This window comes from Haliotis asinina, chromosome 3 (assembly GCF_037392515.1).
Source record: "Haliotis asinina isolate JCU_RB_2024 chromosome 3, JCU_Hal_asi_v2, whole genome shotgun sequence".
NCBI lineage: Eukaryota > Metazoa > Mollusca > Gastropoda > Lepetellida > Haliotidae > Haliotis > Haliotis asinina.
This window is the reverse complement of record NC_090282.1, coordinates 66,592,370-66,606,424: the sequence shown is the minus strand read 5'-3', so window position 1 is coordinate 66,606,424 and position 14,055 is coordinate 66,592,370. Positions and strand designations below refer to the sequence as shown.

General features: G+C 40.7%; 1 protein-coding gene and 2 pseudogenes across 1 annotated transcript in view; 1 reads left to right on the top strand and 2 right to left on the bottom strand.

The window, feature by feature from the left end:
- LOC137278328 (lon protease homolog, mitochondrial-like) overlaps positions 1-2,939 on the bottom strand; it is a 32,944-nt gene extending 30,005 nt beyond the window's left edge. Inside the window, exon 1 of the mRNA XM_067810599.1 lies at positions 2,303-2,939. Within this exon, the coding sequence (XP_067666700.1) occupies positions 2,303-2,932 (630 nt within the window). The 5' untranslated portion in view covers positions 2,933-2,939. The remainder of the gene's footprint in view (positions 1-2,302) is intronic.
- LOC137277241 (uncharacterized) lies at positions 106-1,922 on the top strand (annotated as a pseudogene).
- Positions 2,940-10,958: 8,019 nt separating the features above from the next.
- On the bottom strand, positions 10,959-11,744 carry LOC137276996 (aquaporin-8 pseudogene; annotated as a pseudogene).
- Between the last annotated feature and the right edge of the window lie 2,311 nt (positions 11,745-14,055).

The following is a 14,055-nucleotide window of genomic DNA, read 5'->3' as shown; positions in this document are numbered from 1 at the left end:
AATAACATCTATAAGGTGGGCGTCAGCATTGTAGAGAAAGCTCAGCAGAGTCACATCAAGCCTGACAAGCCTGGTGGTTGACAGAACAAAGCTGCAGTAGTAGGGATGGCCAACCAGATGAGGGAGCTTCTTCGTCCAAAAGAACCTAGATCTTTGGACCTTGAGATACATGGTTTTTTATATGGTTGTGTAAAATAATACAGTAATTACTTAAATATATGTAAATATTTCTCAAATAAAGTATTGTGTAATGGTACTGTTTTCTACTTTCATTTGGATGAGAACTTTTTGCCAGAATACTTCTTGTGTTGTGACACAGGAAACAAAGGCGAGAGGCATTTAAGTTTTTACCACTGTCCCGCAATTACAGCACTTGAGTATGAGTAAGCAGTGGTTCATGGACGGCACTTTAAGATTGTCAAAGGTCCTTCCATCAACTACTCACTATTCATGCTATTGTGCGTGCCACAAAGGACTATCAGCTGGTGCCTCTTGTCTTTGTTGTAATGTCACGGCAAAGGACATCAGACTATGTAAAGGTGTTCCAGTGCCTCCAAAAACAACTACAAGTAAAAACAGTACTCCTGGATTTTGAGCTGGCAGCCTGTAAAGCTTTGAGGAAGACTGTCCGACATCCACATTCATGGATGCTTGTTCCACTTGACAGAGGCAGTTTGGAGAAAATGTCAAGAAACGGGTCTACAGGTACGTTCAATAGTTTGTATCACTAAATTATTGGTATAATAATATATAACAACATGAGATATACTTTATGTATTTCATACACTCATATGTGTGTAAACTATTTCAGGATAGCTTACATGGATGAAGACGACAATCACAAGTTCATCAGAAAGTTCATCAGTCTAAGTAAACTTAGTCTCAATGTATTTCTAACAAAACCTAGTAGAAGGTCGCGTCAGGTACCCTTTGAGCTACTTATAACCATTCAATCAAACGCGAGACGGTTAAATAGATTGAACCAATCAAACAACGGCTACTATTTAGGGATCGGTGGGACTTTCAAAATATTCAGGTTACCGACACAAATCTCTCCACAAACAAAAATCTGTATATAATAACACAGTTATTTGACCAGCTGTATATATGCTTTGGGGGTTCTGTTGACATGGTTACCATTAGCCAATATTTCCGCAAGATGACATCCTTGCATATTGCCAAAAACACTATTTTCAGGGACTGTTTACTCACCGTTGTCATGGTTGTAACGTGCGCCGTGTGCATCATCCGGAAGGGATCATACACTAAATAGCATTCGGAATCGTTCGTGTACGAATCTTTTCAAGATAAAAAGTTCAAAAGGTATGTGCGAATGTCCACTTTCACGATTTGGTAAGCTGTGTTCTCATTGGTCAATCTCAAAGGTTACCTGACGCGACCTCCCATATGGTTTTGTTAGACTCAGTGGTGGAGTGTAATGAAAAGTACTGAGGATAAGTTTACTTAGACTGGATGTCACAGTCTTTCCTTCCTGCATCTGATATCACAAGGCTATTTCACAGGATATCAGATCGGGTTCCAACTCGTGGCAAGCTGAGACAACTGACTGATTACTTTGAGAGTCAGTGGATCTCCCATCCTGTACTCACTCCCCATGCCTGGTCAGTCTTCAAAATTGCAGTCATGACAAACAACTCTGTTGAAGGTGTACATTTCTTGATAAAATAAAATCAAGTAAAATAATGAATAATAAGTTATTACTATTTTTGCATTGTTAGGTTTCCATCTTTATAATGTTTCGGAAAAGTTCAAGGATGACAATCTGTCTTTGTCACAAGTTCTTACAAGGTGTGCAGCTATCCATGTACCCATCATTCACTGAATTTCACTCTTCAGATTCGGCGCTTGAAAATTCTGTGTTGTCACCAACACTCTCATTTGGTCTCAACAGTCCTTTTTAGAACCCCCAAATAACCAACAGTGAAAAAGAATGCTTGATTTTTTTAAAAATAAAATGAAATAAAACTTATAAATAAAATAATAAAACAATAAAGTCAATGTAATATTTTGTTTTCATATATGGTGCCATTTTTGCTCATAAATCAGTAGCCATTTTCACCAATATGGTGCCGTTTTTGCCAAACAATTTGGGTACTGTTTCCGCTATAACCCCCGCTATAAAACAAGACAACTGTACACTACTAATACTTCACATAGCCTGTTTAGTGTTTATGTGTGTGCACACGTGGGTGCATGTACAAATAGGAAATTGAAGAAAGTGACACAGAAAATACAACAGAGCTACTTGCTGTTATAAAAATTATGTGACCATGCAACTTACTTCTATCATCTTAACAAATCTTGGAAAAACTGGATTTCTGCTGATTGCAATAACAGGCACTTTGGGGAAAATCTCTGGAACTGCCAAGGTTGTAAGAGCTCCCATTGGAAATGGCTCAGGCTGCACATGCGGTGTCGGCGATTCCTCCTCAGCGGGCTGTCCATCGTCGTTTCCGTCACCTTTATCAGAACTACTCGAAAAATATCTCGAGGAAACTGCAGCAGAAACCATTCGACTCTGCCCCAGTAACGTTCGATTAACCCGACTGTTCAGATTCAATGCTGAAATGTTGAATTTAATAAAATTAGACACATTAGCACTGTTAGCACTAGCAATGTTACTTTTACCACAAGTGCTCAATGTCCGCTTTTCGTGGCACAAAACCCTCAGAGAATGCCCAGTACGTTCTTCACAGTGACTGAGCAAACTTTGCGACCTTGTCTGATGTAATCCACTGGCGGGTTTCCCAGCACTATATGGCTTGCACTGACACTGTCCAAAGTTTCTGATCTTCCCAACTCCATAATTTACCGTCGTCGCTAACCGTCTGGATAAAATACAATTTCCTTGAGAGATACAAGACGCCTTTTTCACACTGCACGTGTAGCAAAGCCTGACTAAAGCGGCCATGTTTACAGGGGACCATTCGATTTCCGGTTCAGGGGCCAGTCATTTAACATAAACTGAGAAAACCACGACACTTTTTTCATGACTCCCAGAATTTACGGCACATTGACATCTTTTCACGATGAAAAATAGCAATGTTCCACACTGTTATGTCACTTTTCGTGCAATTGATTTTTGTGAATGGTGACCACTTGAGGTATATCGATCATCGAAATGATCAAAACATGAAGTGAGTGAGTAAGTAAATTTAGTTTTTGGCTTCACACATTGTAACCATGTGGAAAATCGAACCCAGGTCTTCAGTATGACAACACCCCGATATCCGAAAGAGGCACGAATGAATGGAACATGCTAGAAGGTACGTAGAAATTAAACGACTAAAATAACTAGAACGAATTCCTTTTTAATTAATTTCTATCAATTCCGAGAGCAAGATGTCACTTGAAAATTCTGTTCGTTTCACAGTAAGTTATTAACATAAAAAACCCTTTAGCCAGGGATACTCTACAACATAGTCTCCACGATTTAATTAACTTTTTACTTCCCCGATTTAATTAACTTTTTACTTCACGTCATTCAGCCTCTTGCCACCTGTTGATAACTCCTTTCAGCCATTAACCGTTAGAAATTGATAACACGATTTGACTCTTCACGGTCACTTTCCCAATTATCTCCGGTACTATCACACACGTGAAATTATATTCTTTATTAATCGAGACACGTTCATTCGATTCTTGTTTTTCCAAGTGATAAGTTCATCTGTAACAATAATCATGATCCCGATCATTAAAGCCCTCAGCAAACACAGCGGTTATTTTCCCATTTTTCATTTTATTCAAACTGCTTTAAAAGAAATGCGCTCACAGTTCACGTATCACTGCCTGACCATCAACTGGCCATTGATTCACGTCTGAAATGATGTTTAGAGAGTTGTGTTTTGTGTTTTGGCTTCTCAATCAAGGTGAGTTTAGATAAACTTACATGCACAGAACTAAGAGTACTTCCTAGCGAAAGTTTAGACTCACCAGTGTAAATGTTGCCACTTACTTAAGCCAACAGTTCGAAACTATATTTTGCAGAATACTTCACACTTTTTAAAGGTATTATACTTACACATGAACTGTATTGTAAAACAAATTCGTAACGTTGAAAAGATTATTGTCACTGGTTCTGTAAATGACAAATATCAGTGAAACTAGGCGAATTCTTTACAAATCTTTACACCAAACGCAGCTGTGCACATCCACGATATATGCACATCCTTTTCAGCAATTTGATGCATGATCCTCGTGCAATCATCGGTATAACGATTTCAGTTGGTTCCTCAATTAAATTGAGAAATCAATCTTCGATGTAACCATATATACATAACATATAGTCAGTGTTTTAAGTGAGTCTACACTTTCGATGGGAAGCATATATTTCATATATATATTCATGAAAACACATTTTTTATGTCAGCTGAATCCTATGGGAGTAAACGTATTTGCTCATCTGGTACTGATTGATCAAGGCTTACGTGTTCAGTCACACATTCAGCTGTCAGTTCCCTGGGCCTTGTTTCACAAAGCGTTGTTAGTATTATGACGGCCCTTTCCTTAACACAGACTTTCCATGGTAGTAGCGCTTTGTGAAACCATCGTTGAACTAAGTACTTCGCAGTTGAACATGTTTGTTGTTTAACGCCTCACAGCATTACTCCAGCTACATAACCTCGTATAACCAGGGATAATCTACAACATATGGTTTCCCTGGTCTAACATAGGAAAGATGCCACGAATAAGAAATCTCCATCCCTTTCCATGGATTCTAAAGACAGTGTTTCGTAGTGGATAGACGCAAACCTTACACGTTAACCTATAACACATATACAATATTTAATGCTCTATTTTTCATTCCTGGCTTCCATTTTTCCATTGCTTATACTACTTGTGGACATCCTTTTTATTTCTAAAACTGTCTCTCTTCGTAAGGGACAACCGTTGATTTGATCGACACTTGTCATGGTATCCCAATATTGCGTAAATCGATGCTAATGCTGATCACGGGTTTGTCTGGTCCAGATTCAGTTATTTACAGATCTCTCTGCCATACAGCTGGAATATTGCTGAGTGCGGTGTTAAACAACAAACCAACCAACCAGCCATTGCTATTAACAACCAACACCAGTCAGCTTCTGGCTTCCCAAAGGTCGGTGGGATAGTCGTACTATACCAGTGCTTAAGACGTTCGTTCGTCATGCTGGAGACTCGGGTTCATTTCTCCACCGGGGTTCGTTTCGATATAGCTGGAATATTGGTAATATCGGCACAAAACCACTGGCTTCCCTTGTTATCACACCACTGTCGTTTTACATATACGTACGTAGCTACCTGACCTGCTTTCAAGTGTTTCACTCACCTGGTGAAGGAATCTGAAAATACTGTGCAAGGTCGTGTTCCTTTAAATAAAGATGCTGACATAATAAATTCTTGCTTTTATGTGAACTGATTTCAAATGCCGTTCAAAGACATTATTTTTGGCTACATAAACTTAAACAGAATCCAGTATATTTCCATTCCAAAAAGATGGTCAAAGTCAGCCCATCTCACCCAATCCGACACAGACGCCCTCAGTGGGTGATCTGCTTCAGGGAAGGGATTGAGTCGCATTTTTGGTACTGTATTCGCATTCTATTGTAGTACATCCTTGCCACAAACGCGTGTTGCTAAAAACGGCCTAAATATATTGTAACTCGTACATGCCTTGTTTCAGGCTTGCCCGACATCTTGACTGCGACATCAGCGTACAACGATGCACCCGCCTGCAATAACACCATGACATGTCACGGTAACTGTGGATACAAGCAACAGAATTACAGAATCAGACATTATGGCCTTCACCTCCCCCATTTACCAACGTGTGAATGCGACCTGACGTGTCCAATATTTGGAGATTGTTGTGAGGACTATTACCTCTACTGCCAGCCAGCTGAAAAGACTGGTAATATCATTGACGCCATGTCTAGTTTTGAAATGAGTAGCCAAATACCTTTGTGCAAAGACAATCCGTATTTTAACACAGTAGCGCCAATCATAATAAGAAGGCGAATGGAAGTCAAGAGGTTTTTGCGCTATATGACCTGCACTAAACTAAAGAGTTCACATTCCACAACTGGGCATGTCTGGATGATCTCAAGGTGTCCTGAAACTTTCACCTCTGAGCAAACGTCTGAGCCAAGTTGTCAGAATCCTGGGAAGAACCCTTTGCTTCTGAGTCCGGTGTCATCTGCGTTGAATGTCAATATATTGTTTAAGAATGCATTGTGTGCGCGTTGTCATGGCGTTGGTATGGACAGTGCCATTCCGTGGCCAGTGATGGTTAGGTGTGACAAAGGTAAAAAAATATCAACTCTTGTGTCAAATGCTAATGACACGATCAATGACACTGTCATGTCGGACATGTTAAACTCTTCGGAATGTGAAATCGTGTATGAATCTGACATGTGGCGTTTTGTGAGGAACTGTACGCCTCCTGCTGTTGTGTCGGAATGCTCGATTGCCTCTGATGACGAACCCTCTGACATAAGCAAACTGCGCAGGCTCTGTCATCTTTATGTAAACGTCATAGGAGACAGTCACGGTAAAACGTACAAAAATGTCCATTGTGCAATGTGTGCACTGCGAGAAAAGTATAGGGCTGAGAACATGCGCTGTGATTTCAAAGACGGGCAGGTGCAGACCACAGGAGAGAAATTTGCACATTTGCATCCCCAGACATTGAATACAGGGAGATTAGACATTAAAAATTACGAAACAACTCCTTCCTCTCATAACGGCGAACCACAGATTGCAAGTTTACAGATCTTGTTTAATTTCTACAACAACGGGATGAGTTACACAGTAGGGAATCAACAGTACCGTGTTCACGAGACTCATAAGCTATGCAAACCGAATGAGGTGTATGACACACTGACTCTGTCGTGCACCGCCTTGCTCTGCAGTCCTGACAGATACCCTGTAAACGGGACTTGTCACCTCAAGGATAGAGACCATATCCCTGCAGAGAACCAAGTGTTTAAATCGGGACCTGAACATTTCTTCCTCGAATGCTACGTGAAGTCTCTTCCTCAAAGTACATCAGACGACTTAGAGGACATGTTTCAAAGCGCGTTCATTCAAAGGCTGGGTAACTTCATCGACAGTTACTCCAAAATCGAGACCGAGTTTATAGATTTTATTAAGGAAGACATAATGGCAGATGATAATACAACCATGAACAACATTTTTTCAATTTACGATGACCCGAGAACGGTATCAGATGATGAGGTTTCAGGTCTGACAACGAAGCTGGTGCTGACGTTTCACACTGATAATCCAGCCTCTCTGGTGTTGTTGGCCTGCCGGGACATCTTCAAGTTGTTTCCAGATGAACTTGAGTTGAAAGGCTGGTCGATGACATCCGCCTATCTCCGAGACTACCAGGAGGGTGAGCAGCTGCCTTGTCCAGTCCATCAGACTCTGTATGATTTCAACGCAACCTTGGACACAGATCGTCCACTGTACGATGCCATTGTTGATCGGATGTATTTTCCAGTTGACAATGTCCCATTCGTGTACCAGCTTTATCCATTCGTTGCCACTAATTCGACAGTGAGGATCAAGGGTTGTGTACCGGACTTTGGCGTGTTCCTTGAATGTGCGTTTCTCCGTTATAATTCATCTCAGTATACCGTCACCAACGGAACGCTTAGTCTGTTTAATTCTGATTTAGTGTTTGAGGAAAATACGTACCGGCTGTTCAGCAATTACGCTTATGTCTGTGAATCAAACCTGACAAGAGACTATATTGAACAGACGCGGTTCTACTTTTTCCATTATTCTCATGTTCAGTATTATCTGACAATTATCACATCTTCGTTATCGATAACGTTTCTTTTAGGGACGTTGGTGGTATACAGCTTGCTACCTGAACTGAGGAATGTGCCTGGTAAGATTGTCATGTCTTTGTCAGGGACACTGCTCGTTTCTCAGAGCCTGCAGTTGGTATTGACGCTGCCGAAAGGAACTCTCTGCGTGGTCGTGGCTGCACTCGCCCACATGGCCTGGATCTCTACCTTCTTCTGGATGACCATCATGACTATTGACCTGGTATGTACTCTAAGAACTGACCACTTGGTGACGGATACGAAATCCAGACGGCAGAAATACTGTCTGTATGCTGTCTGTGCCTGGGTACTGCCTGCCCTTGTCTGTGGCTGTTTGGTGTGTCTGGACCACTGGAAGGTGTACGGCACTGACCTCAGCTACGGTGCTAGCGGCATCTGCTGGATCGGGAACTCTAAAGCATCAATCTATGTGTTCGGTTTGCCTCTCGGTGCCTGCCTACTGGTGATCTTTACGTGTTTCTGCGCTACCCTGTACACCATTGAGACAAGAAGTAAGATCCACCAGGCCTCCTTGTCTGGGCGCCAAGAGAGACAGAAACTGTTCATTTATGGCAAGTTGTCGCTCATGTCTGGACTCACTTGGGTCTTTTGTTTCTCCGCAGCTTATGCCAAGGTCAGTATTTTGTGGGACTTTCAGATCGTTCTCAACGGGCTCCAAGGATGTTATATATTTCTCGGTTTTGTGGGAAAACGTCGTGTACTCAAACTACTGAGGATAAAAACACTGTCGAAACTGTCGAAATCGCCTTCATCTACTTACACTGGATCTCTCTCCGTATACAAATGACTGTTTATATCACACAAAATGTGATTGTTCCCATGTTATCTGCTGACTGATGTTTATCAATAGCAAATAGTCTAGGCCGCACGCATATATGTGGTGACCGAAAGTCAAGTGTTGCCTAACGAGAACTTTGCATAAATTACTATAAAATAGTATTCATTAGTGAAAATAAAGAAGTTGATCATCCATAAAACTTGTTCCTTCACCTATAAAATAGTGGTTTGACAGCATTATACGCATTCGTTTTAATCCATATGTTTCAATAAAGATTCGTGCAAAAACATTAAATTTTATTGTGTGTTAGTGTTAATGAACATATGTGGCAGGTGCTCTACGTGGAAGTGGAATCGATGTTACGATATTGACTGCTGTAATTGGTTTATTGATCATGTTTCCTCAGAATGGTGCCTTGGGGGTTTTAGAGGCTTCTGTCGCATTTTGAGAGGTCATGTGACGTTAAAAAAGAGTATCAGGAGTGGTATTTATAAAAAAGTCTAAGAAATGTCTTGAGAATACTCTTATGTCGTTAAGAAAATTCTTAGCAAAGAGTTACACTTAAAGGTGTAGTTATAATGGCTCGGAGAGTATCTCTTAGCTAGGAGCAAAAGGAAACACTGGGCGTAACTCTTAGAACCGACATTGGGTAGTAACCAGGGGGAAGCCATGTACTATTTTTAGAATTCAAAGCACTCTTCCGGTTTGGAGGTAGATCTTATATGTGTCATACCAGTGTTTTTTTTCAGTTGTGAAAGATTTAGTAACAAAGCCGCTTTCGCTTGTTTGATACGAACTCATTTACGCGTTTAGTAAAATGGTATTGCACGGAAGGTCATCTCTATATCTGTGTTAGAGGCTTGTGTTACAGACATAATAATCATCAACACCATCTTATGCTTCTAGCGTAATTACTACTGTTTAACGTCGGGCTCACCAATATTTCAGTTATATGGCTGTGGTCTGTAAATAATCGAGTCTTGGGTCAGCGAGTGTCACCAGCCGATCCCGTTAGTCGCCTCTTACAAGCGTGGGTTGTTTTTCTGTTACACAGAGCTACTCTGTGAGCCAACAGGAAGTAGTCATTCCATGTTAAATTATGCAAGCCTTGTACAATTTTCCCCTAATGTCAGTGGGTTGATATCGTTTCAAGATATCACATTAAACTGGTCGAATTTAAACATAGGCTGTATTTCGATGTCTCTCTTATGTAGCCAAACGTGTATACACTCTCAGGGGATTCCAGTATTTTCCGGCATCAAATGTATCGATACAAACACATACACGTATCTTTAACCTGCAATATCGTACTGTGATATATTAGCGAATATCTCCGTTCAGTGACGATATGGACAGTACGCCCCAAGTGATGTAGGACCAGACTGCGGTCCCTTAGGGCCAAGCTCTTTTAGCGTTAAGATAGTCGTAAGTTTATGTTAATGTATGACAGTTACGACTATCTTAGCGCTAAGACAGATTAAAAAATCTAGACCCTAGGCTTCCTCACAGCGACCGTAGTGTTACAATTACCGTAACTCCTATACTATCACATAGACATACGAGCGTCGTACCCACGATCACCCCATTGATCACCAGACGGGTAACCTGTTATACCTGGATACCCGGGACGGATGGGTAATGAGTTGGACATGGGTATAAGTCCTAATACCCAGACCAGATATGATGATGTTGTATTGTCACAGATTCACACATAACTTACATTCACTTCTTCTGAATACAATACACTGTAAGATGTTTAAAAATACTCGAAATATTAGCTTTCGAGTTGAGTAATTTATTGTCAATTTGATGTCAGGAATTAACAAAACGGGTATACGGACACGGGGTGGGGTACCCAGATAGAAAATTGGATCTGTCCAGCCCTACTGATCGCCATCACCTACCAGTTATTTTGAGGTGCATACTCACTTTAAATGTACATCATCATATGCCCTTACACTAATCGGGGCCCAACTTTCATAATATATTCCTGTCTCTTAATGCTTTACCAGTACCCGTGTCTATACCACAAACAAATAAGACTAAAATGAGAATTAACAATGACACAGGAAACAGTGCGAATATTCACCTCTCCTTCTTCGAAAGAAAACGTAGCAAATTATGTCCTACCCGTCACATATATACCAATGTAAAAAAATCAGATTATAACTTATAACAAATAAGGCAATACATATAGTGACTGTTCCGTAGTATTTTATACCGGGGACACCTGCACATATTACATACGAAATAGTTCAAACAAACCACCTGGTACGCAGTCATGTATCAGCGTGCATAACTTGTTAAGTTCAAAGTCTCTTTCATCATTGCTTGCGAAATATCAGGCGTTTGGATCCTGAGGCGAAGAACATTCTGTAGAAAAAGCCTGCCAGAAGAGATCCAATGAAAGGTCCAACCCAGTATACGTAATGACCCTTGAAGGCATTCAGGCTTGAAGACACGCTCAGTAGAACGGCAGGTCCAAAACTCCTTGCTGGGTTCATGGAACCACCTGTAGTGTTGAAAGCTCCCAGGATGCCAACTGATACAGCGAATCCGATGGCTAGTGGTGCGAACTTGGTCTTCGTAGATTCGTCAGCACTAACTAGAATTACTGTCAGAACTAGCAAAACCGTAATAAGTGTTTCGCACAGAATTCCACGTCCAGGATCCACTTTGGTTAGGAGATGCGCACCGCCATAAATTATTTCGTAAGCACTGTCAAGGAGAACTGCTTTGCAAAACCCTGCGCCGCAAATGCCACCAAGGATCTGGGCGATCACATAACCCAGCGCAAGGAGCGGGGACATGCCACCGGCTAGAGTCACACCCACAGTAATAGCTGGATTAAAATGACCTCCACTTATGCCTCCAAATCCCATTATTAGAACAGTTGATGTTAGTCCGTGAGCTAAAGCTACCGCAGCTGCCGAAGGAACTGTAGACTGGACTGTCAGATTATCCTGTGTCGACAAACACCCGATAAACACAAAGAGACACACTCCAAGAAATTCGGCTAAACACGGCCGGATGACAGAGTCAAAATAATGAGAAACGTCGCTTTTCTTCTCAAGGAGAGGGTCACAGTCGTTTGAATTTGGCGTTTCCATAACGAATCGAAGCTTTGTCGAAGAAGCAATTCAGACTTTTTGAACGTTGTTGCAGGCGGTGACGTCACACTTCTTCTCAGCGTAATACATTGGTCTGTGACGTCATAAGTGTCAATTACGTAACGTTTTCGCGACGAGCTGTCTTCGAACGTTCCATAAAGATATCTACACTCCGGCGCAGTGATGACAGCATTACACCACATAACTTACTGCTTGCCAAAATTTAATATCGTATGATGAGTGCGAACTTCTCTCCAAGTGGAATACTGCTTCTCATGGGGATACACTACTTCTCAATGTGTGGGGAAATTTCTTCTAACAAAATGTCAAAATTCGCCTTGTCTTCATGTTCAAGATCTCGAGCCGTGTTCCGCCTAAGAATCCAGCTACGGATCCACACCGAACCGATTTCTCTTCTTATTATTAATATAATTATTTTTTAAATATTTTTTATTTATTAATTTTTAGTGACTGGAATATGTGCACCGGCACTCGACGAACCCATGTTGCCGGGTCATACGTAAGATGAGTTGTATGAGTTGTATGCGACTTGAAAGTACACAAGTAACAAAGTCGTTACGATTTTTTTTTTACTACAAGTCGTAAGCTACAAGTTCTTACTACAAATCGCAAGGTAAGGACGCACGTTTACAGCCGCAAATTATTTATAACAGTGGGCTGTGGAAAATGCATATTTATTCATCAACGTGACTCCGAAGCTATACCGAATGCTAATCGCATGGCTGTATGTTACTTCTGTCCTTTACTCCGGGATGCCAGAGGGACACATATGTCCTTCAAGTCAACCCTTACTTTGATATCCAAGATATGATGCACACAAATACACGTCACAATTTCGAACCCTGGGGGAAATTTCCTGTATCTCAATAACATCCACTATTATTGTAAACAAAGCTTAAAACAGAAAAAAAACAATATAGAAAATATATATATATCAATTTTATTACATATTGGATAGGACCATCCAGTGTTTTTAAAGAGGGCGTCCTGCGAGGCCGGTATTTGTACCAAACGGACATGCAGAGCAATGCGCTAAGGTCTAGAGTTTAGAAGCTCTCTTAGCTCTAAGATAGTCGTAAGTGTCATACGTTAACATGAACTTACGACTATCTTAACGCTAGGAGAGCTTCGAAAATATAGGCCCAGGCCGGTGTCGAGCGACGTCGTTTGTGCCAGTTATCATTGTTTAGACGGTATACTCACTATTTCAATTACCACTTACTATATACATTAAGTGTAAGTTTTCCACTTTAGTTTAAAAGACATGTTCACCACTTTATGGATTTACTTTGGAAACATTTTCAACAAAGGGTATAAAGGAATGATGCAATGACTAAAGCATGCAGTCGCCACTATGGCTCACACAAAGACAGATCTTAAGCTTAAAATGATGTGTGTAATGTGCATGCATGGGTGAGTGAGTTAATATTTAACGTCACATCGGCAGTTTTTCAGCCACAGTGTGCCGACAACAATTTATAAATTAAACCAAACTAAATCTATACCATATAAACCTGTTGCCGAAGGTCATTTAAATATACGGATATCTGCTTTTAAACTTGTATGTTGTAATAAAATCCATTACTGCCGAAAACAATACAATATAAATACAGGCTACTGATCGCCAGCAGCTGAAGGTAGATCACTATACATGTACCATGGACCATGGACATTACGTTTGCTTCCTGCATGGACCCCATGCCCAGTTGGATTTACACCATCCCCTTAGGTTTTATCCATATTTCTTAAATTTAGCCGATCATTAAAAGAATAAATATTGTACTGTTAAAAATATGGTAGATATATACACATTTTGTGTACCTTTTCAGGGGCACAACAGTTTTACGGTACTGCAACCCCTGTCGAGGGTACTGCCACAATCAATCTCTGTTAGTAATTATATCCTACCAAGTTATGAAATACATCATTGTGTACATCAAAATTTATAGTGACATGTATCCCTTGCAATGGAAAAATCTATTCAGCCAAGCAGGACTCTAATCACAACTAAATACTGAGTCAATAAAGAAACTTCACAAAATGTTGGAGTTTTTTTAAACAATGAATAAGTTTTCTCTGATGATACATCCATGTGTCCGAAAAGGGATCCATATCTTTCGAAAAACGTTAGCTAAACCCACTCAAACCCATACATTCGTCGTACAAATGACGTTAGTGCCAAATCAGGTTTTGCACGTGCAGTCGATCACGTGATCTTCGCATCGAAGATTTCTTCATTTGCACGTGTTTGCATTGGCCTCAAGACTAGAAAATACACTTTTAAACCACA